The sequence below is a fragment of the Lepus europaeus genome, chromosome 9 (assembly GCF_033115175.1).
Source record: "Lepus europaeus isolate LE1 chromosome 9, mLepTim1.pri, whole genome shotgun sequence".
Taxonomy (NCBI): domain Eukaryota; kingdom Metazoa; phylum Chordata; class Mammalia; order Lagomorpha; family Leporidae; genus Lepus; species Lepus europaeus.
In genome coordinates this window covers 14,879,422-14,898,136 of record NC_084835.1, presented here as the reverse complement: position 1 = coordinate 14,898,136, position 18,715 = coordinate 14,879,422, and the positions used below count along the sequence as shown (strand labels likewise).

Genomic DNA, 18,715 nt, shown 5'->3' with positions numbered 1-18,715 from the left:
CTGGGGGAGGGTGGAGCAGCATTGGATATGGAACAGAATCGTCGAGGGCTCTGAGCGATCTTCTCCGCGGGTATCCGCAAGAAACCCAGGAGAAGAGCTCCGCCCCACTCAGCAGAAAAAGACAAACTCAGCGTTCCCGGGGTTCCCCCAGGAAGATGGAGGCAGCGGCCTCCCGGGGAGCCTGCAGCCTGGAACGGCGCAGTCCCCAAAGCAGTCTTGCTCACAGCCGGAGGGTGGCGCGCGGCCCGTCGCAGGCTCACTTGCACGTGTACATCTCAGTGCGCTCGCTGCATGTGTTGCATTTGACGTAGCAGCACCAGTGGAACTTACAGTTGCACTGCCACACGCGGGCGTACTGGTGGGTGTTGTAGCCGCGGCCACAGCACATGAGGTCGCAGCCGCTGGCCTGGGGGGCCGTCTTGTTGCAGGCACGGCCCTGCGTGCCCACGCTGCCCGTCACCGGGTCCTCCTCGCAGTAGTTGGGCGACTTCTCGATGTACACCAGGTCCGTGTCCATGGGCTTGCGGTACGACAGTGGCTTCTTGATCTTCAGGAAGGTGGGACGCTTGTTACGGCTGGCGCGCACCGGCTCCACGTGCACGGCCTCGTTGTACTTGTCCTTGAGCACGTAGCCCAGCTCTCGGAACTGGGGCAGCGTGGTCCAGCAGGTCTTAGTGGTGCACGAGCCCGACACGCCGTGACACTTACACTCCAGCTTCATGTTCTCCTCCAGGATCTGCAGGGGTGGGCGGGAGGAACACAGCACACATCACTGCACACCAGGGCCGGTGAGTGCAGCACCCCTGCCAGGCCCCGCCCCATCCCGCCTCCAGCGCAGGACGCGTGTTGGAAGGAGGCTTCACCCACCTCTTCCTCTGCTACGTCCCCAGTCCCTGAGTGATCCCTGACCACCCCCATGCTCACACACAGCAGGTGCCCCTGTGGCCCCAGTCCTGAGCCATGTACAGGCCCCGAGGTGGAGGTGAGGGGACCTCCACCCCCATCATGGGATCTGTGCTCTTGGGTGGGTTGTGGACCCCAGACGCCCATCAGGGTACAAGGCAGAAAGAGAGCTGCCCGGTGCCGAAGCCCAGCCCCAGGCTCACAGGCTTCTTCCTCTCATTTTCCTATGGCACTGGAGCAGGACTGTGTCACAGGATGGTAACACGGCAGAGGCCAGCAGCCTCTGTGCCCAGTCTTTAATCCAGGATCCAGAGTGCAGTCGCTGATACGACAGCACTGACCTCTTTCCCTGCCCGCTGCGCCATGCTCTCAGCTGCCCTTCCCTGCACCATGGCTCTGGCCTGCGCCCCAGACTCCCCCGCAACTGGAGATGCAGGCTTGGCGCCTGGCCGGCCCTGCAGGGCCTCAGGGACCCTGAGCAGTAGTTACTCGGGTCTGGGGCATATCGGCCTAGAGGAGTTTGAATGCACCCTGGTGGTGAATTACCTGCAGGCATTCCCTGAGCACCTACTGGGTGCCGGGCAAGGGGGAGGTTGCACAGGATCATGTCCCTGGACCCCGAGGCCCAGGTGGAAAGGGGGCTTGTAAGCCCTCCTCTTGGGCAGCTCAGGGCTGGGAGCCAGCCTGGCCTCAAGTGAAGAGAGTGGGCTGCAAAGAATGCAGCTGTGTCTGTTCCTCACTTCTCTGCTGTTGTCCCCTGCCCTGGGGAGAGGGCTGGGTGCCCGTCTGGGTGACCAGCCCAGGCTGGGGCAGCTGTGATTGTGCCCGGCTTACCGCAGTCACAATGCAATCGCTGAACCTCTCAAAATGCAGCGTCGGCAGGATTAGCCAGGATGTCAACTGACTGGGGGCCCAGTCACGGCCTCCATGGCCTCAGGCCATCAGTGGCCACCAGGGAAGAGGGAGGCCACGTGTGGGAGGCTGCTTGGGGCAACAGTGGCAGCCAGAAGCCCAGCCTTCAGCCCTGGGCTTATGGCCACGATAACATTCAGAATCCCCGACTCATGTCACTTTTCCTCTGAGACTTCCCTGGGACTCCCCACCACCTGTTTTTAATAAAACTTTATGAAGATACAATCCACACACCCTATAAAGAACCACGTAACACATACATTTCAGTGCCATTACTAGGTCCACAGATAGGGCCGCCATGATCAGTTTTGTGATATTTTCATCACCTTGGACAGAAACCTGACCCCTTGAGAAGTCACTCTCCCTCCCCCCAAACCTCCCCACTGCCCACCCACCTCTCCTCTGTGCCTGCAGACCTGCCTGTACTGGGTTTTTCCTGTGAAGGAGTCACACTGCTATGTGGTATTTTCAAGGGTAGTCCATGGCATATCATGTCAACCCTTCATTTCTTCCTAGGCCCAGTTAATGTGGCATTTCCTGGGCAGATCACATTGTTTCTCCACTCACCAGGAGGTGGACATCCGGGTGGGCTTTGCTTTCTGGCTATCTGGGATGAGGTTGCTGGGAATATGGGTCTAAAGTTGTTTGTGTGGGCGTATGTTTTCAGTTATTTTGCGTAAGTAGTGAGGGATGGGATTGCTGGGTCCTAGGGTAACTATGTGAACGTGGAGGAGCTACCAGAGTCATCCAAAGTGGCTGCACGCTCTCACCTTGCTGCCAGTGGCGAGTGAGCATGCCCGTTTCTGCACGTCATCACCAGCACTTGCCACTGGCTGCCTGTCTTGATCTAGCCATCCTGGTGACCGTGAAGTACGCAGCATCTCGGGCCTCCTCTGCTGTTTCCCTGCTGACTGATGACACTGAGCATCTCTCAGGGGCTTGGGGCAACATGCATGCGGCATTTTTATAAACTGTGGGGTGGCGTCTGTGTGTAGATAGGAGCACTGAATGCCATGTTCATTTTAAGGGAATGGTTATAGAGCATGAATCCTATGAACAGAACCTCGGCAGCACCCCCACAGCACCCCAGTGGTCTTCCAGCCCCTCTGCCCATCCACCCCAGACCTGAGATCTGGGCTCCTGGGTTCCTAACTTTTTTTTCCTTAAAGATGTATTTATTTATTTGAAAGTCCGAGTTACACTGAGAGAGGAGGAGGGGCAGGGAGACAGAGAGAGGTCTTCAATCTGCTGGTTCACTCCCTGTTTGGCTGCAAAGGCCAGAGCTGCGCCGATCCGAAGCCAGGAGCCAAGAGCTTCTTCTGAGTTTTCCATGCGGGTGCAGGGGCCCAAGGACCTGGGCCATCCTCTACTGCTTTCCCAGCTCATAGCAGAGAGCTGGACTGGAAAGGGAACAGCTGGGATACAAATTGGTGCCCATATGGGATGCCGGCATTGCAGGCAGTGGCTTTATCCGCTACGCCACAGCACCGGCTCAGTTCCTAACTTTTATTTATTGTCTACCTGTGGCTGGGCTCCTAAGCAGTGCAACCCAGTTTTGTCTGACCTTGCACTTGATGCAAGTGAAACCATTCTGTGGACATGGTTTATGACTTGATTGCTTCCCTCCACACGGTGCTGCTGAGCTCAGTCGGGGTTAGTGTGATTTTCTGTAGGGGTCCTGGTCACTGCACTGTGCATCCCACGGACCTGCACCACACCCACACAGCCCTCTGAGCGAGCGTTCCAGGTGCTCCATATCCTGGCCAGTGCTCCATACGTCTGAGTCTGTTCTGAATGTCCTGCCCAAGGTCACAGAGGGTACCGCCTCCCTTCCAGGTGTCTCTTCTCACTCCTGTCTCCTGCCGCAGACGGCCAACCTGTGGGTTGGCATCAGAGCTTGCTCCAGGACACAGGCATGCCCGGGGGTGGTGGGTTGGGCCTGGGGCACAGCACGGTCATGGTGAATGGCTCACGGCAGGAGATCAGAAGGCAGAAGCAGCACAGTTCTGGGAGTTCTTCCCCTGCTGTCTCCCCGCCGGACACCCCCGGATGGCTATGCTCGCCCAGCTGAGATCACAGTCCCTGCTGGGACATCCTCACTGTCGCTGCTCCCGGACGTGAGCCGCCCCAGCTCCCCACTCGCTCTCTGGCCAACCCCAAGGTGCTGCACCAGCCCTTTCATGCTCCTCTAACTTGGTTCTGTTTCATTCACAAACTCTGATTTAACAGCTTTATCTCAAGACAAGCCACACAGCACGCTGTTGGCGTAAAACGGACGATGCGGTTGTTTTGTACGGCACTCGTGGAGTTGTGCAACCAGCCCCACCAGGACCCTGGAAACTTTGCCATCAGCCCCACGTGCAGCCTGCGCCCACAGGCAGTCCCCCCGGCCCTCCTGTAGCCGTCAGGGGCCTAGGCCCGCGTGAAGGTGGAAGCATGCCTGGGTGGCTCTGCTCACTCTGCACAGCGCTGTCAAGGTCGGGCCACTTTGTGGCTGGGGTCAGGGTTTCCCTCCTTGTCACAGCCGAGTGACCTTCCAAGCTGTGCACTGGCCACATTTTCTGCAGCTGTTCATTGGATGTTGGCCAGCCGTCTCCTTTGACATTCTCTGGCCACAGCACCCAGCCACAGCCACGGGGGACACCTGTGACTCCTCCGTGGCAGGCCCGAGCACCAGCCGTGTCCTCCTGGCTTCAGGCCCACAATCCTTCCACTGTGGCTACTCTCACCTCTTCCACCACCTGGCACTGCACCTGCCAGTTCCTTAGCCGGAACTAGGCTTTGTCCGCATCACAGTCAGCTGACAACTCCACTGCGGGCCACGGGCCTGCACAGTGACGAAAAGACGATCGGAACCATCATAAGGATGGAGCCACCAGGGAGACTGGTTTTAATAATGATAGCAGACGTAGCCACTGGAATGTCTTGCAGCTGTTCCCGCGAGTGAGGTAGCTCTGGACTTGCCAGCTGGGGCCCGCTGGCCAGGCATTTGGGTAGGAGAACAGACCAAAGGCCATGGCGCTGTGGTGAAGCAGCTGCTTGTATTGCTGGCGTCCCATATGAGCACCGATTCGATTCCTGGCTGCTCCACTTTGAGTCCCTGCTGCTCCCTGTTAGTGTGTTTGGGAAAGAAGTAGCAGGTGGCCCCTGTCCTCAGCATGGGAGGCCTAGACGGAGTTCCAGACTCCTGGCTTCAGCCTGGCCCAGCCCTGGCCATTGTGACCACTGGGGAGTGAACCACTAGATGGAAGACCTCTGTCTCAAGAGACTGTGCTTGTGAGAGCGCACAGTATCTCCGGATAATTTGTGAGGAGTCAGTAGGAAAGGCAGCCTCCAGGGAGGGCCCCATGGGATGCACACGCAAGAGCTTTCCTTTTCCTGGCCAAAGAATGAGCAAGCCCCAGTCTAATTATAAAATGATGGGTACCGTGGCATGTGAGGGAGTTCAAAAGAAAAATTGGACCAGGTGGAGGTGCTCTTGTGTGGAGCTTAAGCCTCCCCCAAGAGGGCTGGGAGCTGGGTGTCAGGAAAGATACACTAGAATGAGCCATGCTCTGGAGGCGCATGCGCCAAGGCCCGGCAGCGTGGCTGGAGGGCACAGGGTGAGGGTGACCAGCAGGCCAGGTAGGCCTCTGCAGGAATTACCACTGGGCCAAGGGCAGCGACTGGTGCAGGGTACCCTGGGAGAGCATTAGCTGAGAAGGTCTGAGCGGAAGCAGAGACCTGGGTGGAGCCCTGCCCACCCCTGGGCCCATATGGTGGCAGCGGAGAGAAGGGAGGAAGCTTACTGGTGGCACTTGATGGTGACCGCTCTGCGGGGTCTGCGGGTGACCCCCGGGCCTCTGACGGACAGGAGGCCCTCAGTCACGCATGAGCCACAGAGGGACCGCTCTGGAGGAAGCGCACTTGCTGAGGGCCGGGGCACAAGGGGACGTGTCAGGCGCAGTGGGTGGCCAGGAAGAGGGGCGACCGGATGGCAGAAGGGTCTTCTTATGCTGCTGAAGTCTGGCTCCAGTCCCCTCCAGGACCCACAGGGCTGTGTGGGAGTGCGGCATAAGGCAGCATTCAGGCCCTGGCCCTGATGAAAACAGGAGGCTGAACCCAGCCCCAAGAGGGGGAACACCTACAATTTGTTATTAAAAACAATAGTTGCAAAAGCACAGGGTGGGAGAGACTGAGAAATGTAGAAAGCTCTAGAGCACGGGCTTGATACGAGCCAAGAGGCCAGCAGCAGTCAATAGCCTGAAGCCATCTTGACTGAGACACTAGGGATGGTCTTGCTGTGGGGTTTCTGGAACTGGGCTGTGCTCCAGGTTTGGACAGAGCCAGATCAAGCAGCCCAGGGAGCTGGAGGTCCTGCACTAACCGAGGGGGAACAGCTCAGGGAAGGAAGTTGGTGGAGTCCCCGGCTACAGCCCTGTGGGCTCTGCAGGTCTGTCTGGGGACAGGGTGAGCACAGCGCAGCACTGGGATCCTACCCATGTGGGGAGTCACGGGGCTCCAGGAGAGGCCAGCCTTCCTCACCAAGCTCACTAGGGCTGGCGGGACTGCTGGGGAGGTGATGAGCTCCTTGTCACGGAGTGTGTGCAAGCAGCAGCTGGGGTTTCTTTTTTTTTTTTTTTTTTTTTTTTTTTTTGACAGGCAGAGTGGATAGTGAGAGAGAGAGAGAAGCTGGGGTTTCTGAAGGCATTTCCGGTTCCCAGTTAGGTGGGGCTGCACCTGAGCTCTTTCCCTGCACGGAGCAGCAGGTTTTCCTGCAGCCCTGGAGGGAGAGAAATCAATTTCTCTCTGATGGAGCTCCAGGAAGTGGCAACCACATCCTAGGTGCTGCCCGGAGCCCAGAATCCACCAGGTGAAGTTCTCTGGCCTGGGAGGGGTCTGCGGAGGAACTTGGCTCCAGAAAAGTCCTGATTCTTAATGCCGAGGAGATACGATCAAAGGCAGCTTCCTGGGCCTGTCTCAGCCCCTCAGGGCTGCCCGGAGAACCAGGGGGTGTGTGTGTTGGTGGGGGCCACTTCCTGGAGGGAAGAGGGGTTTTGAGGCACTGGCTCCCACACGGTCGGTGCCACAGGGCAGCCCTGGACGGCAGCCATCACAGGGGCTCTCGTTCTAAAAACAAAAGCTGTGTCCACCCGTCTTGCCCACATGCTTGGAGTACCAGGCACACTTGGGAGGGCTTCCCACTGCCCAGGAGGGCTCCTGCAGTGCCCTCCTGGTCCCAGGCAACCACACTGGGCCCAGCAGGACCAGGCCTTCCGAGCCCCACCCTGCCCAGCCCGGACTCCTCCGCACCTGGCACCCTTCTCTTGCCCCCTTGCTTTCTAGGTGGCTCAGTGTGGCCCGCAGTTGGGTACAGCTTCTCTCCCCAGTGAGGTGTGGCACAGAAGCAGCCCTCTAGCCCTTGCCCCTACTCCCAATGGTCATCATTATAGCTCCCCAGATGGCACCAGTCATTGCCAGGGACAAGGGGGTGACTCAGGCTGGCCCGAGCCCCTCAGAGCTAGCCCTGGGCATTCTGTGGGGACAGAGAGGAGAGCCGCTGCCTCATTCTCCCCAGACAGCAGCAGGAGGCGACGCAGGACTCAGAGCTGGGGAACGGGCTCCTGGGAAGCAAACAGCTGAGTGAGAGGAGAGGGGAGGGGAGTGCGCTGTGGGTTCCTGACACTGGATGAACCTGGATCTGAATTCATGACCACAGGACCGCTTGGTCCGGAGGATGCTTGAATTCCCTTTGTTCCTAAGCCGCCTGAGTTGAGTCTGTGTCCCTGACAGTGTAGTGCAGCCCAGAAATCGGTTCGTGTGTGGGAGGAGCGACGTTGGTGAAGCGTAGGGTGGTCCCTCAGTGAGGAGGTTTAAGCCCCAAACAGCAAGGGGCATTTGTGGAGAGCTGGGGACCAGTTCCTTATGAAAGAGGTCTCGGGGGAGGCCAGGCCCTTGAGGGCTGGAGGTTGGGGCTCTAGCTTAGCTGCACATCTGCTGCTCCCTCCCCGATCCCCTCTGAGGTTGGCCATCCTGCTCCTGTTGCAGGGAGGGCTGGGTGTGGAGCAGGTGCACCTTGAGTGATGAGCACTGAGCCGGGCCACGCGCGTCAGTCTGCCCAGGGCAGAGTGTGTAGTGCGGGAAGGCAGCCTGAGGCAGAGGAGCCAGTAGCAGAGGCAGGGCAGGAACCCTGGTTCGGATGCCACCTCTGCCACCCCATGCCAAGGTGTGGCAGAAAGAGCTGCTGGGAACAGGGCTCGTCCGTTACAGCCTCAGGCCACACAGCTGATAAAGAGATGTGAGGAAGAGTGACTTCTGCCTCTGGATGCTGTGATGGTGTGATTCCCGGAGCTTAGGCAGCCATCCTGTGACCAATAGACAGGAGGCCAGCAGGGTGAGAGTATGGCAGAGTGGAAGGGTGGAAACAGCCTGGGCCCACACACTGACTGTCAGGCCTCTGAAAGAAACTGCACGCAGACTTAATTTTGCAACAACATGTAAACGCCTCTCATCCAACCACGTTCTGTTCCTTGCCACAGAATGTGTTGTTGGTGATTTGCCCATTAGTAGGCGCGAGTCTTCAGTCAGAGAGAATGGTGCAGAGGAAGTGAGAGGATGTCTCAGCAAGGTTTGACACCGCGTGTCTCACACACCAGGCTCCCACCCGGGAGAGTTCTCATTTTGTTCCTTGAGCTGGGAGGCGCTGGCTCAGAGGCGGCAGCCTTGTGCAGGAGAGGAGCCATGGGAGGAGGCCCTGATTCTGCCCCTGCACCGCTGTGTGGCTGCAGGCAAGTCCCTTTCCCTCTCTGGGCCTCAGCCCCCACCCCTCAGTGAAGCAGCTGGGGGCGTCTCTCAGAGAGCTGAGAAGGTTGTGCAAGCCAAAGGAAGGCCGAGGCGGAGAGCAGTCAGCGCCGTGTCCCAGAGTCCAGGGCCGGAGCTGATGCAGACACCGGGGAGTCACGGTTTGCCCCATGTGCCCCGTGGGACCCTGCAGACAAAGCTCCAGCCCTCGTTCTCCCTCCTGCCTGCTCCCACACTCAGGCCGACCCCTCCAGGAAGCCCTCCTGTCCTAACATCCCGTCCCCAGATCCGGAAGGGTGTCTACACTGCCACTGCTGGCGTCCCCTGTGCTCAGCAGAAGGGTCCCTGAGCCTTCCCCAGCAGAGCCCAGCCTGGCCGATCGCCTGGTGGAGGTGGGGGCTGGTCAGGGACCTGCACAGAAAGTGGGAGCAGGTGTGTGGTGGGCAGCTTCCTCTCGCGGGGATGATGCTCCGGTTTGTCACAGATCCGAGGGCCCTCAGGGCAGGAGATGGCCCCGGAGTCCTCTGGCTCTGTCTCCAACCCCAGTGGCCCACAGTTCTCACTTCCGACCCAGCATACCTGCACCCTCCCAGCAAAACACGCGGCCCCGTCCTCAGTGTGTGATTGGTGTCTGCCCTCGCTGTCACTCCCGTCTCCGCCCTGGGAGGCTGACTGGGTCACCCCTTCCCTGGGCGCCCGGGCAGGAACAGCCCATGGGAGACGGGCACGGACTGGAGGGCAGAGGACAGGGACAGGGCATATCTGGATTTCCTTCCGCAGGGCACCGTGGCGGCAGCGCCTGCCGCGTGGCTCCTCTCCCTGGGCTGCACTTTCTCCAGTCCTGGCCCTTCTGTCGCCACTGCCAGTGCTGCTGCATGCCTTTTGGGTTTCCCCAAATGCCACTGGCTCCTAAGTCACCCCTGCACTTGTGACTCTGCCACCCTGCAGGGCTGGAGCACTTAGTCTCCCTGTTCAGTGGGCCCATTGGAACACACATGGGCGTGGGAGCATCTGGCAGAAAGCGTGGAGGCACCGCACTGGGCACGGGGCCTCGTGCCCGTGATGGTTTGGATACAGAAGGCACTGTGTGGCACTGTGGTGGTCTCGGGGTCATAGTGGCGGCCATGTCCCAGCCCAGGCCTCAACACTGACCGACTCTGCCTCCGTCCACCCGTCCCCCACCGCCAGAGTGAGCACCGCAGGGTGGGAGCTGTGCCCCCTGCTGCTGTTTCAAGAATTTAACACTGAAGCCACCTGGCGAGGCAGAGTCACTGTCACCACATCTCAGAGATGAGGAAGCCGGGTGCCCGAGGGTCCTGGTGCCGGCCATGGTGGCACAGTTAGGATGTTAGAACGCGAACATGACCCCAGGCGATGTGATGCTGGGGCCTGTGATACAGCAGGACGCAAGGGTGGCCTTGCCTGTGGAGCAGACCCACAGCGGGCCCCCGAGACCCTCCAACTGCCTGGGGGCAGCTGCCTCACCCAAGGCTTCCCTGCCTCGGTGGAACCAGTGCAGCCCCAGGACGGCTGCGGGCCTCCTCTCTCTCTGCCTGCATGTCCTCTCCATGTCCTCAGAGCTGGAGCTGCCCAGCCCTGCCCAGGAAACCCCTGGACGCACACACATGTCCCCATGTGGGGCCCTTTCCAAGGACCTGGAGCCGGACAGGGGGAACCCTGTGGGCAGGCATTCTGGAGGACAGCGGGGCTGAGGGCCCTCCAGGAGGACGTGGCAGAATCCCCCTCCCCCCATCAACTCCTCCTAATCCTCCCTCCGCCTCCGCCCGGTTCTTCCTCCCTCTGCTGCTCCTCCTGCTCTCATCCCTGGCCCTCCCCCTCCTCTCTCTTCCCCCCTCCTCTCCTCCTCTCTTCTCACTCCTCTCCCTCCTCCCTCTCCACCTCCCCAAGCTCTTCCTCCTAATCCTCCCTCCACTTCCTCCCCCATTCTTCCCCTCCCTTTCCTTCTCCTTCCCCGTTCTTGCTCCTCCCTCTCTCCCCCTCCTTCCCCTGCCCTTCCTCCCTCTGTTCTTCCTCCCCTTGCTCCTCCTGCTCCTCTGCCTCCCTTCCTCCCCATTCCTCCTCCTCTTGCTGCTCCTCTCCTTCTCCCCCTGCCCCCTTCCTCCGTCCCCCGCTCCCAGCGTCTGTCCATCACGAGCGGTAAGCTGCGGCTCAGCTCACGGCAGCAGCTGTGTTCCTCTGGGCAACTCAGATGAAAGGGGAAAAACAGCCCCCTCTCCCTGGTAAATATTCAGAGTATTTTCTTGTTAGTCACATTCTTTAAGTCATACTGGATGCACCGACTACAAGTGAATACTCCTGTCTTACCCAGGTGGGGCTGCTGGGGAAGCTGCATTCCACAGAGAGGGCCACCACAAGGCATGCTGGGTAGCCCTGACCACACAGTGGGGTGCAGAGGCCACCCTGGGCTGCAGGAAGAGGGGCTGCAACCGGCCCAGAGAGAGATACATTTCCTTATCCAGACCTGGGCCTTGTGGAACTGTCTGCCAGGTTACGGCGGCTCAGGCACTGTCTGTGGATCCTGGCATCCTGGGCTAAAAGCTGAGGCTCTGCGGCCAGGCTCCCGGGACCCCCTGTGAACTGACCTCTGTCCGTGGGCCACAGCGCCTCCCCCCAGGCTCGCCTCCTTCTGGGTCCCCACGTGCACACACCCTCCCTCACAAGGCCCCCCACTCTCCATGGCCCCGCCCTCAGGACACACCTGCACCTGTTCCTTCAGCCACACTCACAGCCACAGCTCCTCCTGCACTCACACACCCCTGCTCCCGCCGCGTACAGGAGAAGGAGCCCGAGCATGAGACCAAAGGCCCCTGGCTGGGCCTCAGCTTTGCTCACCTGCCAACTGGGCCCTCCCCATGGCCACACCCGTATTGGAGGCGGAGCCGACAAAGCCCCCCTGAGCTAGCAGCTTGGGAACTCAGGATTGGCTCCTGCGCAGGCCTCGCCCTCCCAGCCGTGTCCAGGCTGCCTTCATGTTTGAGGGCCTGAGTCCTGGTAGGCAGGGGCTGGGCAGCCCTCTGGCCCCTCTGTGCCTCCCTGCTCCTCGTGTCCGGTTCCTCCGGGCTGAGCCTCCCTCCCCCTCACATCTTGCATCTGCTCGGGCTTCTGGCCTGTCCTCTGCATGGCCGCCCCAGGGAACTCCTCACAGGGCGTCCAGTACACACCCCTGTGTGCTGAGTGAGAGCCTGCCGGGCCAGGAAGTGCCGACCCTCTGACCTCCCTGGTGGTCTGCGCCCCGGTCCACACCAGGCCTTGGCTGGGCTCTTCCCTCTGCCGGTGCCACCTGCTCCCCCTGGGGTCCTGTTTCCAACACAAGGGGTCACCCCTCACCTCTGCACTCCAGTTGGATCCTCTGTTCCCGCTCTGATCATTCATTGAGTACCTACTTACTGAGGGCCAGCTGTGTCCCTGGCACTCGTCTAGGTGCTGGGGACACAGCAGGGGACAGGCAAAACCCCAGACACGGGATGTGTGCAGCCTGAGGTCCAGGAGTGATGCGTGCAAGGGAACAGAGCCGGGAAGGGCAGGGCAGGGTTCAGAAAGTGCTTTTGGAGAGCTACTATGGTGCAGAGGCCAGAACGGAGGGAGGCACGTCGGTATGCAATGCAGGGAGTGAACAGAAGGGGCTGTGGGCTGAGGGACAGCAGTGCAAAGGCCCTGGGGCAGGGAGCAGCTGGTGTGTTGGAGGAATGATAAGCCACCTGTTGTGACCAGAGTGGAGGGCGCGAGGGCACAGGCAGCCAGGGATGGCTGGACAGAAATGCAGAGAGCAGTGCAAGGGACCCCATGGGCCAAGCCCCTGCCTCAGCAGCCCCAGTGGTTATCAGCATTGTCTGCTCTCCACCCTGGCTCTCCACAACTAGAATGGCTTTGGGCAGATCTCAGTGGGATGCCAGGGACAGGGGCAGCGGCTCAACCCGCTACAGCACAGCGCTGGTCCCGAGTGTTGTCAGAGGTCGGAGGTTGGCATCCTCGTCCCGCTGCCCCCAGTCCCAAGCACAGCATAAGCCTCAAGGGGGCCGGGCCTGTCTCTGCTTGCCTGCCGCCAGCCCTGCAGCCTGGCTCGGGGGCAGGGCCCACAGTAGAGAGTGCGTGGATGAACGAAGGAGTCCCTGAATGCCGGTGTCCACTCACGGAAGCTCCCGGGAGGAACTTGGGGTTTGGCATCACCCTTGCCCCTTAGGCAAGGCAAGGCCCACACAGGCTTTGCATACTCAGCACCACACGCTCTCCCACATGCGCACGCTCACACCTCCCCCAGGCCCCTCCTCTGCCTGCGGGGCCCAGGCATACCCACAGCCCTCTGTGCTCATATGTTCACAGGCACGTCCCCGCTTCCACATGACCAGCTGTGCTGGTGAATTGGCTACCACCCGCCCAGCCAACAAGGGCCCAGCCTGTGTCCATGGCACTTGGCCACCTATGTGGCCCTAGCAAACCCCATGCAGACGCACAGCCAGAGAAGTCAGGGCACAGCCGGGCCCATGCTGCCCATCATGTCCAGGCCTGTGTCTGTCCGGTGTCTCCTACTCTGCTGGCCAGAGACCTGGGATCTTTCAGGGACCAGCCTGGAGACAGTGGTTCATGGTCAGCTGAGCATGCTATCAGCAAGAAACACATCCACGCCAACACTCGTCCCTGGGTGTCCCCAGCAGCATGAAACGTAACAGCCACAAGGTGAAGCAGCGCAAACGTGCAGTGACAGGGGGTGGATGGTCCTGCAGCAAAATGGAGTCCCTGCTTCACGTCCCGCTAGGATGCAGGTGTGGGGCCAGGGACACCTGCTCCAGTGGCTGCCACACAGCCAAGCCAGGGAAACCCCTCGCTCCCTCTGAGCAAGTCCTGACGCTCACTGTGACCTTGAGATCACCTTTACCGAGCAGCCGAGCCCTCTGCCAGTCGGGGCTTGGCCCCCACAAGCACCGCAAGTGCCACTGAACCGTGGTCAACATAGTGTGCTTGGATTTCTTGTCCTAACCCACCTTGATCCTGACCCTGCCAGAGACCGGCCCGGCCTGGGCGTGTGTATCCTGGATCGCCATCCTAGCCTTTGTCTGCATCTCGGGAAAGCTCCATTATTAGAGATTTCTCTCCATATCATGTGACTTTGATGTTATGAAGTGTGGTCTGTGCGTGCAGCGGGATAGTGTTCTACGTAAGAAGAAACAGGGTTCTAGAACATGCCAGGGCACGGATGAACCCGGAAAACGTCCCAGGACTAAAAGGAGCCGGTCACCAGAGGCCACACAGCACAGGATTCTGCTCCTAGGAAACATCTAGAACAGGCAAGTCCCTGCAGACAGGAAGTGATGAGTGGCTGCCAGGGCACGGGGCGGGGGCAGCGCTGAGGTTTGCACCCTGCTCGTGGGGGTGTCTCTACAGCAGTCTGGGTGCCCTGACACCACTGGATGGATGCTGTAAAAACCCTGACAGCCCTGGGTCCCAGCTGGCCCAGCATCCCTGGGAGCTAGGAGCACCAGGGCCATGGCCATGGCCAGGCTGCCATTCTCTGTGGGCTCAGTCACTTCCTCAGCCCAGCACAGCCCATGGCCACGGGTCTCCCTGGCCCTGTGCTTTATCTCAGAGTGGCCCGCAGAATCGGAGGCTTTCGGAGTTTGCTACTGCCCGTCCCCTCCCCAACCCCCTGCCCTGCAGGTTCTGATTGCTGGGCTCAGGTGTGGCCCGGCCTTTGAAATTTTCAAAGGCTTTTTGGGTGACTGTAACGTGCGGCCAGGGGAACAGAGCTTGGGGGTGGGGGAGGGTCCTCTTGTATCCACACCGCCTTTCCAAAGCCATGCAGAGGGACCTCCTGCCTCCTGGTGGTCAGGCAGTTTCTGCTGGAGTCAGAGCAGCAAGGCTTCCTATGGCAGACTGGGCCTCTGCGCACTGCCCTGAGGCAAGTGGGAGTGTACCCTGAAGGCTTCCTAGGGGAGGTGTCCTGTGGGTTGTGAAGGATGCGGAGGAGTTTGCCACTGGCGGCAGAAGTGCTGAGCCGGACAGACCAAGGTGGGGGGATGGTGGAGTAGGAGAGCAGTGTGGTGCCATGGCAGTGGGAAAGGGGGGCAAGCCGAAGGGGCCCTGGATGGATGTGCGAGGTCCTGGAACCAAGCACCCTGCAGAGTATGGATGGGGACACACGGCAAGACTTAGAGGCCAAGGGAGCCCCTCCTGCTGCCCTCAGCCCTGCAAGTACCCCCTGCGAATGTCAGGCATTTCCGGGCCATGCCATGCCCATTCCCACCTTGGCACCCCTGCCACTGCTCTTCCCTTGGCCTGTGACCCTGTTTCCTGTTCCCCAGCTCCACTTCAGCAACCCAGAGCGCCCCTCACTGGCCACCTTTCTGCCCCGACCCACGCCCCCTCGCACCACCCTGCTTGACAGCCTCCCAGCCATGCGGGTCACTGCAGGATGACCGGCCTGTGCCCCTCTCCCTGCTTGCCTGCCTGCGGCTCCAGAACCAGAGGGCCCGCCGATGTCTTGCTCGGGAGACATCTGGAAGAGGCCAGGCTTGCAGGAGATGCTTACCAAGCAACTGCAGGAGACCTGAGTGAACCAGTGAAAGAATGAATGAATGATCGAATGAATGAATGAATGAGTAAGGGAAGCCTGGTGGTAGGATCTGGCAGAAGACTCCCTGAGTCCATAGGTGGTCAAGGGGAAGGGCAGAGGGTGGGAGGCCTGGACCGTGCAGGAAGGAGCCTGGAGCGGGGACTTTGCTGAGCATCCTCAGTGGCCTCGGCCGCCCGTAGCTGAACAGCCCAGACCCCAGCAGGGCCCCGCCTGGGGCGCCACCTGCCAACGAAGCTCTTTGGTGCCCCACTCCAGAGCAGGAGCTTCCGGGGGGGCTCTACCCATCCCATTCTGTGCTGGTGTCCTGGTGGGGGTGGTGCTGAGCTGAGGTTGCACGCTGCCTGCTAGCAGCCTGACCACACACAGAGATGTCTCGGGGACAGCCCTTTTCTGGCCCCTGCTGCAGTCAGGGTTCTCCACTGGGCGACCTGGGGGACACCTTGGTAGTCTCCAGCTGAGCACTGGGCAGGGCCTCCCCGGACAGAGGTCGGGGTCACAGTGGCAGAGCCACCAGCAGCTGCTGCAGGAGCCAAGACCCAGGGCTTCTGTGCCACCTAGAGCTGAGAGCTCTCGGAGCCCCACCCTGCCACTGTCCCTGGTGCTCAGCAGATACCTGGGCAGCCTGCCGTGTCTGCAGGAGTGAGAGTGGGCCTGGAAGTTTCCCTGAAACCCGGTCCCCTGGGGGACCTGTCAGCAGAGGGAGTCGAGGCCTCCACATCCCGACTTCAAGGTCTAAGTTCACCCTGTGGGTGTCACTCATTAGCTCCTGGCCTGGGTCTCCAACAAGAGGAGCAGGGGTTGAGAAGAGCAGGCGCCATCTCTGGGCTGCTGCGAGCCTGAGCTGAGCCTCGGCAGGTGTGGGCCTGGCTCCCAGGGCTTGGGGGGAGGGGGTCGGAGTCCCTGAACTGCCGTGGCCTGAGAGCATCAACCACCCGGGGTTCACAGAGGCTGAGGCTGGACTCGCCCTGCTGGTTCCAGGGGCCACTCCCAATGCAGAGCCTTAGGCATGGAGTGGGCTTGCCAGAAGGGAGTGAGCTCCCTGCCACCGGAGGTATTCAAGCTGGCTTTGGATCTGTGCCACCCAAAATGGGAGCCACAGCAACATGGGCACGTGAAGTGGGGCAAGTCTGAACTGAGACATGCTCTGAGTGTACAACACCTGATTGCAAAGACTGATTACGGGGGAAGACAGAACGCCAGGGAGCTGGGTGTGTAGAGATCGATTACATATTGAGGTCACAATATTTTGGCTGTCTCGGATCGAATGAAACATGAGCTTATATCGAATATCTCTCTACCTTTTTGATGTGGCTCCCACGTGTAAACGTGTAATTTTGCTCACGTGTCTCCTGTCGTGTTTCTATGGAGCAGTCCCAGGACCAGTGTCTTAGTTGGTTTTCTGTTGCTCTAGCCAAAAACCACAGCCACAGTGACTTAGCAAGGATGGAGGCGAATCTAGCTCATGGTTCTAGAAGCCGGCGAGTCCCAGGGCACAAGGCCAACCCCAGCTGCAGCCTCTGGCTGCATCCACACCTGGCAAGGGGCGGCCCATGGGCTGGGGTCTTGCCTCCCCTCCTTATGAAGCCACTAACGCAGTCCATGGTGGGACTGCCTCACCCTCAGGGTTTCATGTAACCCTCATCACTTCCCGGAGGTCCCAGCTCCTGCTGCCATCAACATTTGAACTTGGGGATGAGGTTCCTGACACATGAACTTAGGGAAGATGTGTTCCGACCACAGCACGCCGCAGCAGGGGCCGTTATCTGGGCTGCGAATGTGGACTCTCAGGGCTTGCCCCTGACCTGCATGCAGAGTGGGAAACTGCGTGTCCACGCTCTGCACAGGTGTCCACGCTGGCTCGAGCAGCCTGCAGGATGCTGGGCTGGAGGGCTGATGGGCGGCCCTGGCTTCAGGCAGAAGCAGGAGCAGGAGTGCATGGCTCCGAGCCCAGCCTGTGTCGGGAGGAAGGCTCAGGACGTGGTGTCTCTGCCCCTTTGGCGCACTCTTGCTGTGCGTGTCCTTTTTGCCCAGTGCTTTCACCCGGAAGCACACGCGGGTTTGCAGGAGAAGAGGGCTGGCCAGGAGGTGCCTGGGCACCTGCAACGTTCTAAAGGCTGGGAAGTCATCTTCAACAATTGAGAAACAGATCTTCGAGCTTGTAACAACCCCCGAATTAGCCGATTCCCCCTCCTTTTTCTCTCTGCAAACTTGGCCAACAAGCACCAGCTGGCACTAAATATAGAACTGGTGAGCAAGTAAATCACTCAGAGGGGTGCAGGGTGCCCAGGGCCTGTTTCACGCTTCAGCTGTAAACCATTGAGAGCTGGGCGCTGTAATGAAAATGCTGACGGCCTCCCAGCTGGGCTCCCGTCCAGGGGGTTCCGGGAGGGGGTGCCCTCGCAGGGGCACAGCACCCCAGGCTCAGTGTTCTGTGCTGCCTTCCAGGGCACAGCCCAACTGGAACCCTTCCTGGAGCCCAGTGGTGCTGGGCCTGTGTTCCCCTGCAGCCCTCACTCATGAACACACCGCTTTGGGCCCCCGTCTCCTCCCCTTGCTCGCTGCTCACTGGGTGAGAGCCACCTCCAGCCCCTTTGCCTCTGGGCACTTGAACTTGCCGTTCCCTCTGACTCAAACGGGACTCCCCAGCGGCCTCGCTTCCTAGTCAGACCTCACCTTCTCAGAGTGGCCTATCCTGCTCCCTCAAAAAAAAAAAAAAAAAAAAAAAGTCGCCACCCTCCTATGACCCATGCCCTCTCTGCCTCCTTTCTTTTTCGTCGCACCATGTATCACCCTCTGACAATGGATGCTCTCTCTCTCTATTCGATTATTTGTTTGTCATCTGCGTTCCCCTGGAATGTCAGCTCCATAAAGGCAAGGGCCATGTCTAATCCTAGAGCCTGGAACAGTACCGGATGCATAAATAGGTGCTTAATAAATATTTGTTGAACGAATGAATACATGGATTTCCAACCCTTTCTTTCAGCCGGTCTGGTGATCTCACTGGGAAAATGTCCAACTTTCCAGCAATGAGCTCAGCTTTTCACCTTCCATTCAACTACTCATCCTTCCAAATGACTCTCCACCCCTCCACCCCTCCACCATCCAACATCCAGCCATCCACCCTACCAACATCCAAACACCCAGCCAGCCATCTGCCCATCCACCCATCCACCTATCCAACATCCAGTATCCATCCCTCCATCCATCCATGCATCCATTCACCCATCCAACATCCAGACATCCATCCAGCCATCCATGTAACCATTCACCCAGCCACCCTTCCAAATACTATCTACTCCTTCCCTAAATTGCTATCCCCCTATCCATCCAGCCAGCCAGCCAGCCAGCCAGCCATGTAACCATTCACCCAGCCACCCTTCCAAATACTATCAATCCACTTCCCTAAATTGCTGTCTCTCCCTCCCTCAATCCAACCAATGCTCAGATGGTTAGGCCTCACATTATGGGGTCCTGCAGTTCTCTAAACTTTCTTCTATCAAATCCACTTCATCTTGTCATGTTCCCACTCAA

The 18,715-nt window shown here is 59.6% G+C and overlaps 1 protein-coding gene across 1 annotated transcript in view; it reads right to left on the bottom strand.

Annotated features, from left to right (window-relative positions):
- Positions 1-256: 256 nt before the first annotated feature.
- The window catches only part of WNT7A (Wnt family member 7A), a 46,673-nt gene continuing 28,214 nt past the window's right edge, over positions 257-18,715 (bottom strand). The window contains exon 4 of the mRNA XM_062200099.1: positions 257-736. Within this exon, the coding sequence (XP_062056083.1) occupies positions 257-736 (480 nt within the window). The remainder of the gene's footprint in view (positions 737-18,715) is intronic.